At 44.6% G+C, this 19,795-nt stretch overlaps 1 protein-coding gene across 3 annotated transcripts in view; it reads right to left on the bottom strand.

The window, feature by feature from the left end:
- Positions 1-19,795, bottom strand: part of usp32 (ubiquitin specific peptidase 32) — a 112,972-nt gene that overhangs the window by 8,920 nt on the left and 84,257 nt on the right. For all 3 annotated transcript variants that reach the window (XR_008631500.1, XM_055148097.1, XM_055148098.1), the window contains exons 25-34: positions 19,598-19,709; positions 15,753-15,934; positions 14,736-14,920; positions 11,682-11,768; positions 11,431-11,551; positions 9,523-9,714; positions 9,201-9,426; positions 7,388-7,595; positions 4,233-4,506; positions 1,232-1,324 (exon numbers count right to left, since the gene is read on the bottom strand). Coding sequence is in view for 2 of the 3 variants with exons in the window: in XM_055148097.1 (XP_055004072.1) it covers positions 1,232-1,324; positions 4,233-4,506; positions 7,388-7,595; positions 9,201-9,426; positions 9,523-9,714; positions 11,431-11,551; positions 11,682-11,768; positions 14,736-14,920; positions 15,753-15,934; positions 19,598-19,709 (1,680 nt within the window). In the remaining variant the exon portion in view is untranslated. The remainder of the gene's footprint in view (positions 1-1,231; positions 1,325-4,232; positions 4,507-7,387; positions 7,596-9,200; positions 9,427-9,522; positions 9,715-11,430; positions 11,552-11,681; positions 11,769-14,735; positions 14,921-15,752; positions 15,935-19,597; positions 19,710-19,795) is intronic.

The raw sequence follows: 19,795 nt of genomic DNA, 5'->3' as shown, positions 1-19,795 counted from the left end.
TACTTGAGTAATTTCTTGGACTACTACTTGGCTGAGGGTCCGTCACCTGCTTGTTTCTATGGATACGACATTGCTCTGCTTGGAATGTTCCACAATGTGACTTTAAACAGCTCTACTTTACATTTATTCAATTACAGGTGCAGGTTTTATCGCTCAAAAACATCTACAAAAACAGACATTGTGACTGTGAGCGGCGTCGCCTCTCCACAGATCCGACCTGTAACTTGGCCCTGTGGTGTCACCTGCCGTCTTCGTAGAGATAAATAAGCGTAATGCCACACTGCGGAACATTCCTGGCAACATCTCCGTGGAGAGAAGCTGGTGACGGACTCTCCATGAGAAAAGTTACACAGCGAAACCTTTACTTCAGTAGTGCTTTTCCCAAATACTTTTCTCACCTTTACTCGAGTAATTTCTTGGATCTCTACTTCGTTGGGGGTCCGTCACCTGCTTGTTTCTATGGATACGTCATTGCTCTGCCTGGAATGTTCCGCAGTGTGACTTTAAACGGCTCTACTTTACATATTAATTCAGTTACAGGTAGTTTTATAGCTCAAAAATACCTTCGTTCTGGCTCCACAGATCTGACCTGTAACTTGGTCTGGTTTGATCTCCGTGACGATAGAAAGCTTTAATGCCACACTGTGAAACATTCCAGACAGTTACAGGTCAGATCTGTGGAGAGGCGACCCCGCTCAGAGTCAGAATGTCTGTTTTCTTGGTATTTTTGACTCTATACAACCACCTGTCACTGAATAAATGTAAAGTAGAGCTGTGTTAATGTCACACTGCGGAACATTCCAGGCAGAGCGATGACGTAGAAACAAGAAGACGACGCCCGCCCTGACCAGAAAGTTACACAGTGCACCTTTAAGACCCACTTTTACCCCCAAAAACGAGAGAACGACTTGTGACGGACACGGAAAGTTCTCAGCCGCGGAGGATAAATATAAAACACTTCACGACATCAGACAGAAACTTTACAATTCATCCAATCGACAATGAATAAATAAATAAATAAATAAATAATGTGAAAAGTTTCGTGTTTAAACGTGAGAATCCACAGAGGCTGGAGTCACAGGAGCAGATCTGTGTCTCCGGTGTAAACTGAAGCTTTACGTGTGCTCCTCTGTGTGTTTTGTTTTGTTGATTTTGTTTATTTATTCTTACTGATCTATTTTACGGTTTTATTTATTTGTTTTTATTTAATTAAACTGTACGGTGGCGTTACCTTGCAGCTGCTGTCGTTGTAGCAGTACCACTTCCCGTTGGGGTTTTTGGCGTACGTCACGTAATGGCCTCCTCCCATGATTCCTGAATGACACTGAACAAAAAACACACAAAAAAGTCAAAGTGTGTTTCAAGTATTTTTATGTCACACAATACATGTTTGTTAGTTCTATTTCAACCCAGCAGAGGGCGCAACTGTACAACAACTCAGCCTTATGTAACAGATAATACTCCCTACAACTGTACAACAACTCAGCCTTATGTAACAGATAATACTCCCTACAACTGTACAACAACTCAGTCTTATATAACAGTTAATACTCCCTACAACTGTACAACATGTAACAAATAATACTACCTACAACTGAACAACTCACCCTTATATAACAGATAATACTCCCTACAACTGTACAACAACTTATCCTTATGTAGCAGATAATACTCCCTACAACTGTACAACATGTAACAAATAACCTTCTGTCTTGTTTCATCTCTGCCCAGTTTTTTTTTTACTGATATATATTTGTGTTACTATATTTCTATATTTTTTTACTTGTACATATATATTTATATAATTATTCCTTATTTGACACCTGTCTCTTTTTATTTTTACTACTTTTATTTTTGCTACCGTATTTTTCGGACTACAAGTCACACTTTTCTCACAGTTTAGGTGTTTCCTACGACTTATACTCCAGTGCGACTTAAGTACTGAAATATATAATTTCACATGTTTGTTATTTTCACACTGACAGCCACCAGAGGGCGCTCTACGCTTGTGTGCCAGTGTCTGTTACTCTTATTACTCCTGTACAACTGAATATTACAAGCTGCAAGTCATAAAATCTGCAGCTAAAAACAGAACTCAAGCAGGAGAAAGTTTGGAGTGAGAGAGAAACTTGTGAGGGACTGGAGAAAAGCGGAGGAGACTCGAACTGCAATGAAGAAAACAAAAAAAAGTTCATCGTGGGCTAAAAGCTCGATGACCACAGTTAGAGGAACAAGTTCACAAATGGGTGAACTTGTTCCTCTAACTGTGGTCACAACAACATGAACAACGTGCTGCGGGGAGAGGCTTGTCAAGTTACGTCTCCACGCAGCTGAAGGTGATGGAACATGAACGACTTTGAGCGACGACCTTCTTGGTGTTACCGCTTCATGCAACACAACCGCCTCCATCAGAGCACGGACGGCGATGCTCCAAAAACTGCCCACAGATTTCAGAGTCAAAGTCGACAGTTTGAAGTGTTGAAATGTTTATTCTTGTTCTCAGATTTTATAAAATTCCCCTAAAATGCACAACTTATATATTTTTTTTTCTTCTTCATTATGCGATTTGTGGCTGATGTGACTTATACTCCATAAAATATGGTATTTTGAATGCATTATTTATATTTTGACTCTTTGTTATTATATTATATTGTGATGTGTGAGCTGCTGTGTCCACATAAGTTTGTCTAAGTTGAAGTAAATTATTAACTGATTTACTCAAGGAAACATTTTACATCAAAAGTGTTGTAGTGGAGCTCCACAATCTGTGTGTCATTCGTTCATTTGTTTTTTAAAATTAAACCAAAAATAAGAAAACGACAAAACAACAGTTTTCTTCATTATTTGTCTCCAAAACCAAAATGAAAAAACAGATAATGAATATTTTTTTTAGGTTTAAATTTTGTGTTTAAATGAAAAATGAAAACAAACATTTCTTGTTTTATCCAATTTTGACTCTTACAGACTGAACCAGGACTAGACCAGGACTAGATCAGGACTAGACCAGGACTAAACCAGGACTAAACCAGGACTAAAACAAGACTAAACCAGGACTAGACCAGGACTAGACCAGGACTAAACCAGGACTAAAACAAGACTAAAACAAGACTAAACCAGGACTAGACCAGGACTAGACCAGGACTAGACCAGGACTAGACCAGGACTAGACCAGGACTAGACCAGGACTAAACCAGGACTAAAACAAGACTAAAACAAGACTAAAACAAGACTAAACCAGGACTAGACCAGGACTAGACCAGGACTAAACCAGGACTAACCAGGACTAGACCAGGACTAGACCAGGACTAGACCAGGACTAGACCAGGACTAAAACAAGACTAAACCAGGACTAGACCAGGACTAGACCAGACTAACCAGGACTAGACCAGGACTAGACCAGGACTAAAACAAGACTAAACCAGGACTAGACCAGGACTAGACCAGGACTAAACCAGGACTAAACCAGGACTAGACCAGGACTAAACCAGGACGACATCAGGACGACATCAGGACGACATCAGGACTGAACCAGGACTGAACCAGGACTGAACCAGGACTAAACCAGGACTAAACCAGGACTAAACCAGGACTAGACCAGGACTAAACCAGGACTAGACCAGGACTAGACCAGGACTAAACCAGGACTGAACCAGGACTGAACCAGGGCTAGACCAGGACTACAACAGGACTACACCAGGACTACACCAGGACTAAACCGGTCTCAGTCCTGGTCGCAGTTCCGATCGTCCGTCTACGCGGGTGCACCTCCGGGCCTGTCCTGACACTCCTGCTTCAGTCCTGCTTCAGTCCTGCTTCAGTCCTGCTTCAGTCCTGCTTCAGTCCTGCTTCAGTCCTGCTTCAGTCCTGCTTCAGTCCTGCTTCAGTCCTGCTTCAGTCCTGGTTCAGTCACAGTTTAAGTCACGTAAACGGGAAACGGTCGTTATCCGTTTTTTCCATTATTCATTTAAACATAAAATCGAAAACTGAAAAAACTAATCATTATCTTTTTTTTTTTTTTCATTTTGGTTTTGGAGACAAATAATAAATAAAATAGTTGTTTTTTCGTTTTCTTAATTTTGGTTTTATTTTGAAAAATGAATGATACACAGATTCTCCACTCATCCAGGACTCATAGAACCATAGTTACATGTGTGACTATCGATTTAACATTTACTGAAGTTTAAGTTTGAGTAGAAGAGTCGTATTTGTGGGTCTGGTCCTGAAGTACTCACAGATATTGCATAGAGGTTGTAGATGGCCTCCAGCCCCAGGTCCCGGGTCAGGTCCTGGTCTAAGCTGCTCTCAGTGCTGCAGTCCGAGTTCAGTCCGTTTCCGTTCATTAAAACCACGTCACAGTGAGAAGCGTCGGTCACAGCAGAAGACTCCGACGCCAGGAGCTCCGACGACCCACACAGTCCAGACCCGCTCTGCTCCGGTCCGCTCTGCTCCGGCCCGTCTCCGTCCACCCCCTCCCCCGCCCCGGGCTGTGGCTGCTGGCTCCCCTCGCTGCAGACACAAGAGAAAGTACAGGTACATTTACTTGAGTAACTTTTTAACTTTTATGGAGCATTAACTGGGAACACGTCACATATTTATTTTATCATCACGTTCTTTTTATGGTTTTGAAAATGCAACGTACACCGAAAACAACGTAATAACATGTTTTATAACTTCCACTTGCGCTTCTATGAATACGCCATCGCTCTGCCCGGAATGTTCCACGGTGTGACTTTAAACACTTTACATTTATTCAATTACAGGTGCAGGTTTTACAGCTCAAGAACAGCTAGAAAAACAGGCTTTCTGACTGTGAGCGGCGTCGCCTCTCCACAGATCTGACCTATAACTTGGCCCTGCGGTGTCACCTGCGGTCTTAAGAGTAATGCCGTACTGTGGAACATTCCAGGCAACATCTCCGTGGAGAGAAGCGAAGCGAACCTTTACTTCAGTAGTGTTATTCCCGAATACTTTTTTACTTTTACTTGAGTGATTTATTGGATCACTACTCGGTTGGGGGTCCGTCACGTGTTTGTTTCTATGGATACGTCATTGCTCTGCCTGAAATGTTCCGCAGTGTGACTTTAAAGAGCTCTACTTTACATATTTATTCAGTTACAGGTGGTTTTATGGCTCAAAAAAGAAAGGAAAGTTTTAATGCCATAACAACGTATTAACATGTTTTATAACTTCCACTTGCGCTTCATCTCACCCTTTGCTCTCCGCACTAAGTCACTCCCCCTTCAGAGCGTTATCACAACACAATCAGTGCGCAAACAACTAAAGAAACTACTGCACATCACATTAGATTTGTGAAGTTGTGGTGTCTCTGAAATTTTATGATTTAGTCGAACTTTACACTCTGAAAATCATGTTCAAAGTAAAACAACAATCTCCTGTCAAAATCTTTACAGAACATGTTCAAAATCCGAAAGAGCCGATATGAGCTCAGAGGCACGGCCACGTTTATCAAAAAGAAAATCAGAACAAACATTATGAAATTTTGTAAATCTCTTAAAGGGGCTGGAGCTCTGGAACAACTGTACAGAAAACCTAAAACTCTTTCACTTTATAAAGAAGTTTAAATGTTTAACTCTGGACAGATACATGAAATATGAGACTTAGTTTGTGCTGTAGGACTTTGTTGTTCTGTTTCTGATTTGTTTGTTTCCTTTTGCTGTATTTATGAAGATGAACTGGTGTTAAAATGACACTCTGATAAAGGAATAAAGGGGCAGAATAAGCTCAAGCTTCAGCCGATACCTTTTCGGTCTGTGTATGTTAAATATGACTGTCTGTGAATTAATGTCAGAATGTACCTGTGACCGAAATAAAAAATAAATAAATAAAATGTATTTTTTGTAGCATGTTTTTGTAAATTTATTATTCATGCAGCAAAAACCTGGAACAGTTTTCTTGAACATGTGAGACAGACTCTACTTTCATTTTTCATTCTACACTCTTCTCTCTAATTTAATGTCTCTCTCCTTTAAATTTTATGATGATTATTTATGTTTTGATTTGTTTTTATTGTAACTTTAATGTATTTCTTATTCTGTAAAGCACTGTAAATTACTTTGTGTATGAATTGTGCTGTACAGATAAACTTGTCTTGCCTTTATTAGTGTTGTTCCGATACAATTTTTTTGGGATCTGGTCCGATACGGATACTTGGCCTTGGTGTACTCGCCGATAACGATACGAGTCAAATAACAGTGTGAAGAAGTGCACTTAGGCTACTTACTTTTTTAACATACAAGAGCAAAAAATTAATCTTCTAAAAGGCTATTTTTAAAGAAATGTAAGAAGAAATAAGATTTTCAAGAAAACATTGGTGAAATGTTTAATGATCTTGACGTAAGCAGTGCTGATTTAAGCTGATTTAAAATGATTCAAGCATTTTCACTTTCTACCAGAGTGCTGAAAAAACCTTGCCAGACTGGAACCACCTAGTGCCTCCGCTCAATTTCTTTTCTCTCCAGCGACTAGGTCAGGAATCGGGATACACTAGACGTTTTGCAAAAACCCCGGAACTGCGAGTTTGGGCACCAGCCAATCAGCAAAGAGCCAGACATTCCGTGTTGGCAACGTTTCCCGAAATTGAGCATTTAAAGCCGAAATAAAGAGAATGTTTGGTGAATTTTATCAAGGGGAAAGATGTTATTGTCCTTCTTCCTACGGGATCCGGTGCTTTACATCCGTCACGACCAAATAACAGCGATTGGTTAAATAAAAAAGTACCCGCCTACCATAGACTGAATGAATCCTAATGCTGTGAGGTCACACGGATTCTACCAAGTGAAACCGACTGATGAATCAGGCCAGATAAAACCAACAGTGAGGCCTGTAAAAAGAGGCTCATCCTCAGAGCAAAGGGCGAATTATGAGAGTAAACAAAGTCCGAGTTAACGCTGTTGTTGCTGCTGCTGTTATCAGGCTGCACTCACCCAGTTATTTTACCAAGTGTTGAAGAGAAGAGCGTCGAAACCAAAGACTAAATGAAGGTGTCAAAGAGGAAACACAAATGTCTTTCCTGTTATTATAAGTGTTTAAGCCTCCACAGTCTATTTAACCTGCTCTGTGCTGTTAAAAGCAGCCACACTCGCATCTACAGGTCCTCATTCAGGAAAATAAAGAGTAGTATTGGATCGGTGATTTGGTCTGAGTACTCGCCGATACCGATACCTGAAAAATGTGTGGTATCGGAGCTTTTGTCCATGCTGGTATCGTATCAGAACAACCCTGATATAGGCTTGTGGGCAGAGCCTTGGACAAATCTTACAGCTAACCATAAGGAAGGTTCTAACAGGGCCCAGGAGAGATCGCTAAATTACTTAAACCTGCAGGGATGAAGTCTAAATCTAAATCTTGAGTCCAGAGTTTGGCTCACCTCTGGCTGCAGGTCTGAGGCTGCAGGGTCCCCTCGGCGCAGGTCTCCGCGTGGATGTTCTCTTTGCTGTTGGAGCAGAGTCGGTGTTTGGAGCCGAGCTGAGGCAGCCGCAGTCGACCGGGGCGACGGGCTCCGGCCTTGGGGCTCCCCGAGGGGCTGCTGCTCCGGCTCAGAGACGGAGCGGACTTTCGACTGGAGCACGGAGACGCTGAGGAGAAACGCAGAGGTTAAAGGTCACAAATGTACACAACTCTGTCCGCTCTAGTCACTGATACGCCTCAGGTCTCTTCCACCAAACTGATGCCAGTGCCCATTTCAAATCCTCCCTCCTGGTGCTGAAAACTGGCTCTGACTCAGCCCCAGAAACAGCAGGGCCAGAACTGGTTTTGGTGGAATATTAAACATAACAGTTATACTTTACAGCACATAATAAAAATAAAAGTTATGAAGATAAAACAAAACCAACACAAAAAACTAGGGAGCAGTTGAGCAGTTAGGAGAAAAAACAACAACAACAACAAATGCTAACTGCTAGTGCGAGCTAATAAATAATGTGTTACAAAGAGTAGCTCTTGTTTGGTGGAAAACCAGGCCGACACACACAGAACCAGCACCAGGACCAACCCAGAACAAGCTCTGAACCAGCACAGAAACAGATTTAGGTCAAAATGAGTAGTAAAAATGTTCATAAACTCATGAACTGTTTGAAATGAACTAGTTCTGTTTTTAAGATTGTAAAAATCAGGTACAGCGCCTTTACGAAGCACTATGCACCTTTTCTCACACAGACCCATAACACAGACCCGCAGCACAGACCCGCAGCACAGACCCGCAGCACAGACCCGCAGCACAGACCCGCAGCACAGACCCGCAGCACAGACCCGCAGCACAGACCCGCAGCACAGACCCGGAGCACAGACCCGGAGCACAGACCCAGAGCACAGACCCGCAGCACAGACCCGCAGCACAGACCCGGAGCACAGACCCGGACACAGACCCGCAGCACAGACCCGCAGCACAGACCCGGAGCACAGACCCGGAGCACAGACCCGCAGCACAGACCCGCAGCACAGACCCGCAGCACAGACCCGCAGCACAGACCCGCAGCACAGACCCGGAGCACAGACCCGTAGCACAGACCCGCAGCACAGACCCGCAGCACAGACCCGCAGCACAGACCCGCAGCACAGACTCCTGGTGCGTTTGTTTATCCGTCCATCTCCCGCTCCAATCTCAGATATGACGTCACGTTCACACTTCAAGAGTTTTATTATCTTTTTTGCATACACTGTATATCTGGATGGACATAACTAATGCACTAGTCGCTCCTTTCCGGTTTCTTGTGTCCGACTTGGAGAAAAACGTAGATGCCACTTGGAAAGCTGTTGTTGTTGTTGTTTTATCTTCTGTTAGAGACTCTGAGGACATTTAGTAACACCTGTTTAAAACAAATCTGTGTTCAATATTAGCCTCAACACAACACCGACCACCACAACACCGACCACCACAGCTACAGGCAAGTAACACAGATGTAGTAAAGTACTGCAGTGATACGAGTCATTGAAATGGTCATTTAAACCACCAAAGCTTCAAACAAAATGAAAACAGTTCATATTTAAAAGTGACACTGGGCACAGTCTCTTGGATTTTATCTCGGAATCTTTGCTTGGTCTAATCTGAGTTGTTTCAAGTTCCGATTTGCACCTTCAGAGGAAAAGGGGCGTGTCAGTCGCTAGGCAACGTTCTCAGACCTCCAAGTCGGATGAACAAACGAACGCACCATCAGATTGGTAGCACAGGCTCAGACTCGTACCTTTGTGCAGGTTGTTGAAGCCGGCCGGGGCGGAGATGGACGACAGGTTGTCTTCTCCTACTCTGAGCAGGTCGTCGCTCTCGCTGCGGGAGTAGGGACAGTGCTGCCCACGTTCCCTCGGAGCCAGAAACGCACTGGGGTCAAACTTCTCTCGGGGAAACTTCACGATCTTCTGAGACTTTATCCACCGACCGTTCACAAACTGGAAACGCTTCAAGTGGACGATCTGTGGAGAGGGAAAAAACACAACAAGAATGAGCAAAACAACAAAACCAAGGAACGCAGAGGTAATAATAGCAGTAGTAGTAGTAGTAGTACTCACCAGTATAGGGGGTAGTCTCCACAGGTCCAGTTTCTTGGTGGCGAGTCTGTGAGTTTTACACTTGGAGCAGTAGTAGAGTTCGTCCTCTCCCAGCTCCTCCTCTGAGGTGAAGGCTCTGAGGCAGCTGTCCAGAGAGATGGGCTCAGCCTGGGCCCTGCGAGACTGTTCCACACTGCTGTGCTCCTCCACGATCTGCACCACACAAACACAGTCACACCAATAACCAACGCAGCTGGTCACAGTTTACCAGGGATACATCAATAACACTTTTTTGAAAACCAATACGAGTACGAGTATAATCATTTCTGTACTTGCCGATACTGAGTACTGACACCGATACTTTGGATGGAGAGAATGAGCAGAGCAACACAGGTTCAGGAGTCCAGCATCACTCATGCCCGGAATCACATTTCTTGTGTTGTCGTGGAGGACAACTAACCTGATTCATCAGTCGGTTTCACTTAGTGGAAACTGTCGGACCTCGCAGCATTAGAATTTGTTTGCTTGACGGTACGCGGATACTTTTTTTATTTAACCAATCGCTGCCGTTTGGTCGTGACATATGTAATGCACCGCTAACGGGGCGAAGAAGAGCAATAATGTCTTTCCACTTGATAAAATTCACCAAACATTCTCTTTGTTCCGGCTTTAAATCCTCAATGTCGGGAATCGTTGCCAAAACAGAATGTCTGTCTCTTCACTGATTGGCTGGTGCCCAAACTCACACTTCAGGGGTTCTTACAACCTGCCTAGTGTATTCTGATTCCTGATCTAGTCGCTAGAGAGAAATGAAATTGAGTGGAGGCAGTAGGTGGCTTCATGTGGAGTACGACTTGATGACACACAAACGCCTTATCTATCCACTGTCAAACTTAAGAGGGACATTAGTCGTGAAGCTTATTGACTCGATGTCATGAAGCACTGACCTAACGTGAGTTTTCACAGCATCAGACACTTTAGGTAACATTACATCTGTGATGTAGCGATGGCCAGGCAGCTCTAGAACATCTATAAGATGCTGAAACTCAATATCGTTGATCACTCAAAGTAACTGGTCATCCAGTACAATGACGGGACATGGCGGTGCCTGGCGCTGCCAGGTCAGGGCGGGGCTGAGAAGGGCTCCTCACGTACTGCCCATAGACGCCAGTGTCTGCACTCATCACGTAATAACCTGCATCTGACTCATTGGCAGCCATTAGTTCAACCCGGAAACTCAAATGTCTTGACTGTAGTTGATCATAAAGACGCCGATACAGACACGACCTTTGACCCAAAAGTCAGATTTTCAACAAATCTGCACTAAAATGCCAAAATAAGACCAGGGATAGAAATACACTTCTATTTTAGACACAGAGTCTTACACAGAGAAAAAGTGATTTTGGTGTTTAGTGGCTCTTTAAAGCATAAAAGTTGCTTAATACGTCAATAGCATATGATGAAAATGACAAAATTTTTGTCATTTTTAAAACTCTACCAACACAAAAACACCAATCACAACACAATATATAAATACATAAAGTCAATTATTAATGATTTTGGTGTTTAGTGGCTCTTTTAAAACAAACAAAACAGTAATAACGGTCTATAGAGCGTATAAGCATTTCCTCCAGTGCCTCCAGAGTTTGGAAATGAACCTGACATTGCTCTGCTCAGGCTTTATCAAAACATTTATAATTTCATTTTGTGAGTCCTTGAGGCTCTTCATAAACTTGTGTACAAAGTTTCTGATCGCAGACAATATTCTGCACAAACGGCAAACTGGAACTTTCAGCGAGATACGAAGTGCCTCATTATACACGACCTGCAGCTTCTTAAATTTAGTTTTCCCGTAACTGCACCAAAAGAAGAGGGAGGTACTGTAGATAAAAACTCTTGAGGATAATAGAAGTATGTGAAGTATCTGACCCTCTCCTGGGAGGTCTGGTAGCGCAGGTGCAGGGCGGTGGGGTCCCAGTCCACGGCGATGTAGGCGTTCCCCACAGACGCCCGCTCCTCCGTGCACTCGATGGTACAGCCTCTGCAAAACCTGGAGAAAAACACACGGAAAAGTCATGCGGGATTTTAAATGTAGTGTTTTTTCCATTCCATAAATTCCTCATTAGATTAAAGAGGACATTTGCATCTTCAGTTTTCTGTTGCTGGCCTTGAGTTCTCACCTGTACCACGGACACCAGGCGCACGAGTTCCCGTCTTTGCCCACGACCCTCAGAGTGAAGGGATACTGGTAGCCCATACTGTCATCACTGAAAACACACAGAAAACGCACAAATAAATACACACTTTTAATTTTTGTGGTCACGGGGTCAATAATTCGTAAATAAATAATTTAAAATGTCCTTTGTGTAACTTTTCTCGTGGAGGGTCTGTGTTAAGCCTTTATATACTAAACCAGACCAAGTTACAGGTCAGATCTGTGGAGAGGCGACCCCGCTCACAGTCAGAATGTCTGGTTTTTTGGGGTTTTTTTGAGCTATAAAACCACCTCTAATTGAATAAATGTAAAGTAGAGCTGTTTAATGTCACACTGTGGAACATTCCAGGCAGAGCGAATGACGTATCCAAGACAAAAAGTAACAGTAACAGCTTTAACACGAGAATCTGTTGACATCCAGACATTAGAAGCACACGGATCTGCTGTCTGTCTCTCTCTCTGTCTGTGTGTCTCTGTCTGTGTGTCTCTGTCTGTCTGTGTCTCTGTCTCTCTCTCTCTGTCTGTGTGTCTCTGTCTGTGTGTCTCTGTCTGTGTGTCTCTGTCTGTGTGTCTCTGTCTGTGTCTCTCTCTCTCTCTCTCTCTCTGTCTGTGTGTCTGTCTCTGTGTGTCTCTGTCTGTCTCTCTGTCTGTCTGTCTGTCTGTCTCTCTCTCTGTGTGTCTCTCTGTCTCTCTGTCTCTGTCTCTCTGTCTGTCTGTCTGTGTCTCTCTCTGTCTGTGTCTCTCTCTGTCTGTGTCTCTCTGTCTGTCTCTGTCTCTCTGTCTGTGTGTCTCTCTCTGTCTGTGTGTCTCTCTCTGTCTGTCTGTGTCTCTCTCTGTGTGTCTCTCTCTCTGTCTGTGTGTCTCTCTCTGTCTGTCTGTGTGTCTCTGTCTGTGTGTCTCTCTCTCTGTCTGTCTGTCTCTCTCTCTCTCTCTGTCTGTGTCTGTCTGTCTCTCTCTCTCTGTCTGTGTCTGTCTGTGTCTTCTCTGTCTGTCTGTCTCTCTGTCTGTTGTCTCTGTGTCTCTCTGTCTGTGTGTCTCTGTCTGTGTCTCTCACTGTCTGTCTGTGTCTCTCTGTCTGTGTCTCTCTCTCTCTCTCTGTCTGTCTTTCTGTCTGTCTGTCTCTCTCTCTGTGTGTCTCTGTCTGTGTGTCTTTGTGTGTGTGTCTCTCTCTCTGTCTGTTTCTGTCTCTCTCTGTGTTTTTCTCTGTGTGTGTGTCTCTCTCTCTCTCTCTGTCTGTGTGTCTTTCTGTGTGTGGCTCTCTGTCTGTCTCTCTTTGTATCTGTCTATGTCTGTGTCTCTCTCTATCTGTCAGTCTGTGTTTCTGTCTGTCCATGTCTCTGTCTCTGTTTCTGTGTCTCTGTATGTCTCTTTGTCTCTCTATGTCTGTCTCTGTCTCTCTCTCTCTCTTTGTGTCTGTGTCCGTGTTAAGCCTCTGAGTCCTGACCCAGTTTCACACCGAGGTCTCTTCAGGACACGTGGATCGTTCTTTCATTACAGGATCTGATGTCTGTAGATGTGAGAGAGCTGAGGTCAGTCTGACTCAGCGATACGGCCTCCACTATTTACACCAGCGGCAACACCAGGGGGCGACAGCACCACGTAAAACACCCAATGCACCTTCAAAGCTCCTCCAACCAAAACATTTCTGGCACCGCTCCTGACTGTATATGTCAAATAAAGTAAAATAAGGGCTATACAGTGTGGAATTTGCATTTTCACACTGTGCCTCTGTAGGTTCTGGTTTCTCCTAATGCTAAAAACATGAACAATATCTCAGCAATACATGATAATAAATAAATGTCAAGTATTATACTGTATTTTCTGCACTATTAGTCACTCTGGATTATAAGGCGCACTGTCATTAAATGGTCTATTTTCAAACTTTTTCACAAATAAACCGCGTGGGACTTTAAATGAAACCCAACAGTGTGATGGGTGAGTGGTTTTGTTTGTTTGTTCGTTCACGGTGACTCTGGGCTTTGTTCAGTTGTGGCGTGTAGGGAGGGTGTGTCTGGGACCAGCGGATTGTCGGCGTGTTCGCAGTGACTCAGTTGTTCAGTCGTGTCTAGAAGCGGCACATTGCGCTCGCTTTTTTCGGTTCGTTCCTCCGTTCCGTTCCTCGTCGGCGTGGAGTGATGAGTGTGTCTGTGGGTGTGTTTCTCTGTGCGGTCGCTGTCTGCTCCGTGTGTGTTTGTGGCTTTGTAGTTTACTGAAGTCGTACTGGGACACCTGAGTGGATTCGTGTATAGGGCGCTCTGGATTGTGACGCGCGGTCGTTTTTTGACAGGGTTGGAGACTTAAGAGCGCGTTTAATACTGCAGAATATACGGTATATATGTTACGTGTGCACTAATCATGTAAAAAAAAAAAAGGCTGTATTATTAGGAGTCATTCCAAATCCGAGTATCGTTCGTTCATTCGTTTTTCAATATAAAACCAAAAATAAGAAAAGGAAAAAACAACTGTTTTCTTCATTATTTTTCACCAAAACCAAAATGAAAAAATGGATAATGGTCCCGGTCTTAGTCTCTCTCTGGTCCCAGTCTGGTTCCGACCTGAGTCCTGATCTCAGTCTCGGTCTGGTCCCTGGTCTCAGTTCTGATCTCAGTCTCGGTCTGGTCCCGGTCTCAGTCCCGGATCTGGATCAGTCCTGGTTCAGTCCGACATCGCAGTCACTGAAGTCACGTAAACGGGAAACGGCCGTTATCTGTTTTTTCCATTTTTCATTTTAACACAAAATCAAAAACTGAAAAAATGCATCATTATCTGTTTTTTTCATTTTGGTTTTGGAGACAAATAATGAAGAAAACTGTTGTTTTTTTCATTTTCTTATTTTTGGTTTTATATTGAAAAACAAATGAACGAATGACACACGGATTATTCCAGTCTTGTGCTGTTGAAGTTTTCTCTGAATTGAGTGAAAGTTTAAGTTTTATCGGTCGTACCAGTCTTGTGCGTGGTTGGAGTTTTGGTTGTGTTGAGTGAGTTTTAGTTTTAGTTTTAGTTTTATCGGTCGTACCAGTCTTGTGCGTGGTTGGAAGCCTCTTGCGGGGGCAGAGGGGAGGCGAGCCGTGAGACTTGGACCCACACGGCGTCGTGAAGGTCTTTTTTACTCGTGTGAACGGTGCAGGGGACGATCAGGGGCATCCCAAACAGAGAGGGACGGTTCTTCTGAGACGACAGGAAGTACAAGTCCGAACGCATCTGCAACACAAACACAAACAGAAACAGGATCAAGGGTTTGTGTTTACAGTTCAGAATATGAATATTGTCTGGTTTCTGAAAATATCAAATGAATGAAAGTCCTGGTTCAAGTCCTGGTTCAAGTCCTTGTTCAAGTCCTAGTTCAAATAGTGGTTCAAGTAGTGGTTCAGACCTGGTTCAGACCTGGTCCAGACCTGGTTCAAGTCCTGGTTCAAATAGTGGTTCAAATAGTGGTTCAAACAGTGGTTCAAGTCCAGGTTCAAGTCCAGGTTCAAGTCCAGGTTCAAGTCCAGGTTCAAGTCCAGGTTCAAGTCCAGGTTCCGTCAGGGTTCAGTGCTGGTTCAGTCTTACTTCAGCCCGGATTTAGTCCTCGTACAGTCCCTAGTTCAGATATGGTCCAGTCCTGGTTGAAGTCCTGGTTCGAGTCCTGGTTCGAGCAATGGTTCAAGTCCTGCTCCAATCTTGCTTCAGTCCTATTTCAGCCCTGGTTTAGTCCTGGTCTAATCCTGGTCTAGCCCTGGTTTAGTCCTGCTTTAGTCCCGGTCCAGTCCTGGTTTAGACCCGGTCCAGTCCTGGTTTAGACCAGGTCCAGTCCTGGTTTAGACCCGGTCCAGTCCTGGTTTGTTCCTCGTCCAGTCCTGGTCGAGTTCTGGTTCAGTCCTGTTCCAGTCCAGCTTTAGTCCTGATTTAGTGCTGCTTCAGCCCTGGTTTAGTCCTAGGCCAGTCCAGCTTCAGACCTGGTCCAGTCCTGGTCCAGTCCTGGTCCAGTCCTGGTCCAGTCCTGGTCCAGTCCTGGTCCAGTCCTGGTCCAGTCCTGGTCCAGTCCTCGTACCATCTTCCTGTGCATGGCGATGATGTATCCGGTGAAGGGGCTCTCCTGGACGGGGGTGAGGTGTCCGTTGGCGTCTCCGTTCACCAGCGGCGTCTCCGGGCTGGACAGAGACACGGACCCGGGGCCTCCGTTTGGGATCAGGAGCCCGTTCAGCGCCGAGCCGTTCGCGATGGGAGTGATGTCTGTGAGAGAAACACAAAAAAAATACAAGAAAACACTGAGAAATTATCATAGGTCGATTAATTTAGGTCGATTTTTGACAATTTGCAGCTGATGTCATCCACAGCCAACTGGAGGCACTGCTCCGTCTGAAGCTCTGTTACTCAAGTTAGAATTTAATCTGAGTTTTGTTTTAACACAATTTGACCATGGAGAACAGTTTAAGTCCATCCACACTAGTTCGTATTCGAGTGGTTTTCGTTGTGGATGCAGTGTTCGTTCGCACTAATCTGATGGAAAACGGCTCCAGAGACGGAACGATCTGGTGTCTCCAGCTCCCACGAATTCATCAGAGTACAGATCTGAACCGGCACCGTGTGGACTCCTGAAAACACTGATACTCTGATGTAGGAGCTCTAGTCACGTCCTTATTGAACCACGTCACTGTGACACTCTCCTTCCTGATTCTCTGGGTTCGCGACATCGGTCATGTGACGATATTGCGGAAAACAGTTTAAACAAACCAGAGACAAACGGGAAACAGCGGAACTAGTTGGTCCACGAAAGACTGTTTTGACACTCTTCCTCGGCTAAAAATCGGCTGCTACAACTTCAGACACGGTTACCAGAACACCCCTCAGTCACAGAAAGAACACTCATATTCCACTGAGTCGTGTCCTTTAGTCCGACACAAACTGAACCACATCAGCGACACGAGGAAAGAGCTGTTTTTATCAACGCTTAGTTTATGCAAATGAGTCATGTGGTTTTAAGTTTCGTTTCTGTAAAACATAAACAAATGTGCTTAACGCTGTTTGGATAGGGAAGGTTTGCAAACACAGAAACGACATGTTTGAATGAAAATTGTTTCCGATACGGTGATTCGTTTCAGTATAAATGTAATCTTAGCTGGAACTACAACAGGTGAGAGGATTTGTGCTGTTAAACAAATCTCTTACACATAAAATTAGTCACAGTTTCACCTTTTTATTGAAAATCAAACTCCTACACATGACCATGACGCTCGGACTGATCACAGGAAAATGAAAATGTGCTGTTTAAATCAATTTTGTATTTCTTCTTAAGTTTTCATATTCTATCTTTTTTGACAGTGGCCACATTTACATGATGTTTGTTTTTTTATTCCAAATTAATTGTTCTGAAATAAAGAGTTCTGAATTAAAATATTCTCCTTCGGGTTTACATGGAAATAGTAATTCTGAATTGAGGTTCACACAGAAAACATGTTAAATCGTCTTTATTTAATTCCACTCAACGTCTGGGTGACACGAACGTATTTACATCGACTGGAGAAAACACACACCAAACGACCGTTGTTCCTTCACGCTAAATACAACTTTGACAGAGTAAAACGGTTTAGGAGAAACATCTAGAACAGACACGTCAAACTCAGCCCCGGGGCCAAATTTGGCTCGCGATATAATTATATTTGTCCCGTGAGATCATGTCAAATCTGTATTAGAGCTGCCCGCTGGCTACAGATCCACTATACAGACATGATTTATTTAAGATGTTATTATTTTATATTATGTTTGTTCTGGATTCAATGTTTAAAGCAAAACTATTATTAAACATTTATTTTAATAAGAAAAGGTTTAACATTACAAATCTTGAAAGAAAAGAAAACATGCAGATGTTGTTGCACTTTTTCAATAAATACCGTATTTTCCGCACTATAGGGTATATCTGGATTATAAGACGCACTGTCATTAAATGGTCTATTTTCGAACAATTTTCACAAATAAACCGCGTGGGACTTTAAATGAAACCCAACAGTGTGATGGGTGAGTGGTTTTGTTTGTTTGTTCGTTCACGGTGACTCTGGGCTTTGTTCAGTTGTGGCGTGTAGGGAGGGTGTGTCTGGGACCAACGGATTGTCGGCGTGTTCGCAGTGACTCAGTTGTTCAGTCGTGTCTAGAAGCGGCACATTGCGCTCGCTTTTTCGGTTCGTTCCTCCGTTCCGTTCCTCGTCGGCGTGGAGTGATGAGTGTGTCTGTGGGTGTGTTTCTCTGTGCGGTCGCTGTCTGCTCCGTGTGTGTTTGTGGCTTTGTAGTTTGTAGTTTACTGAAGTCGTACTGGGACACCTGAGTGGATTTGTGTATAGGCGTTTTTTGATGGGGTTGGAGGTTTAAGAGCGCGTCTAATAGCCCGGAAAATACGGTATTTAGTTTGGGCCACGACTTAGTCCCAGTTTTTAATTTTGGCCTCTGTGAATTTGAGTTTGACACTTCTGGCCTAATGTATCAAATATGATACATTTTTTATTTATAAAATTATCCATCCATCCATTTTCGTCCGCTTATCCGGGGCCGGGTCGCGGGGGAGCAGCCTAAGCAGAGACTCCCAGACTTCCTTCACCCCAGACACGTCCTCCAGCTCCTCCGGGGGGACCCTGAGGTGTTCCCAGGCCAGCCGAGAGACATAGTCCCTCCAGCGTGTCCTGGGTCTTCCCCGGGGCCTCCTCCCGGTGGGACATGCCCAGAACACCTCCCCAGGGAGGCGCCCAGGAGGCATCCGGAACAGATGCCCGAGCCTCAACTGGCTCCTCTCAACGTGGAGGAGCAGCGGCTCTACTCCGAGCTCCTCCCGTGTGACTGAGCTCCTCACCCTGTCTCTAAGGGAGCGCCCAGCCACCCTGCGGAGGAAACTCATTTCGAGCGCTTGTATCCGCGATCTCGTCCTTTCGGTCATTACCCAGAGCTCATGACCAGAGGTGAGAGTAGGAGAGTAGGAACGGTAAAGACTTCGCCTTTCGGCTCAGCTCCTCTTCACCACAACGGTCCGATACAGCGACCGCATCACTGCAGACGCTGCACCTGTCCACCTGTCAATCTCACGTTCCGTCCTCCCCTCACTCCTGAACAAGACCCCGAGATACTTGAACTCCTCCACTTGAGGCAGAGACTCTCCACCCGCCTTTTTCCGGTCGAGAACCATGGCCTCAGACTTAGAAGAGCTGATCTTCATCCCAGCCGCTTCACACTCGGCTGCAAACCGCCCAAATGCACATTGCAGGTCCTGGTTCGCCTTTAGACTTTGGGGTTGAGGACGATCCTGGTGCGTCTGAAAAACACCCGTCTCCGCTCAGTCTGAAGCGGCTCGGTCTGTGCCCCTCCCTCAGTCTTTGTGAGGACTTTATCTGTGAGGAGTTCTGTATTGGAGCTCTGGGTCTTTGAAACCATCTGAAGTCCCTGCTCCTCAGACCTCTGCTCAGTCTTTAAATGATTCTGAAGGTCTCTGAGGTTCTGGAGCTCCACCTGGCGCCTGCTCCTCTGCTCCTCCAGCGTCTCCCTGGCCTCGGTCAACTCCCTCTGCAGGTGAGCGCCGTTCAGATCCTCCAGGCGAAGCTCCTTCCTCAGATCCTCAATGCTTTTTTCAGCTTGAGCTTTCTACCTTCTAAGAGTGATGTGTGGGCCTTGTATATGTCGCCCAAGTGGTTTTTAGATTAAGTTGGCGGTTTTTTTTTAACAAATTACAGCGTATTTCTGCCACCCTCCCACGTGACAATGAACTAAAGCTGCTACAACGATGACGCGTTTGACGTACTCCGCCCAAAACCCAAATTGTGCTTGTTTATGTGCAGAAGATACAATGTAAAAAGAGTTATTTTGCATGAGACGGGACCTTTAAATCTGTGAAAAGTGGCGTGTGGACTTGAGACTCACCGGTGAGCGTGGGGGAGCTCAGAGACGTGGGCGACCCGGGCACAGGGACCTCAAATGCGCACAGGAACCCGTTCACAGACATGCGCACCTTCTGATTGTCCAGAGGGAAGTTCTACAAACACCAGAAGAACACACAGGGTTACAGCGCCCCCTGCTGGTTCAACACGGAACACTCAGCCTGACTCTGGCCGGCTCATA

Source organism: Boleophthalmus pectinirostris, unplaced genomic scaffold, assembly GCF_026225935.1.
Source record: "Boleophthalmus pectinirostris isolate CB_2022bp ecotype Guang Dong unplaced genomic scaffold, ASM2622593v1 HiC_scaffold_9, whole genome shotgun sequence".
In the NCBI taxonomy this organism is placed as follows: Eukaryota; Metazoa; Chordata; class Actinopteri; order Gobiiformes; family Gobiidae; genus Boleophthalmus; species Boleophthalmus pectinirostris.
The sequence above is the reverse complement of the archived record's forward strand: the minus strand, read 5'-3'. Positions and strand labels throughout refer to the sequence as shown.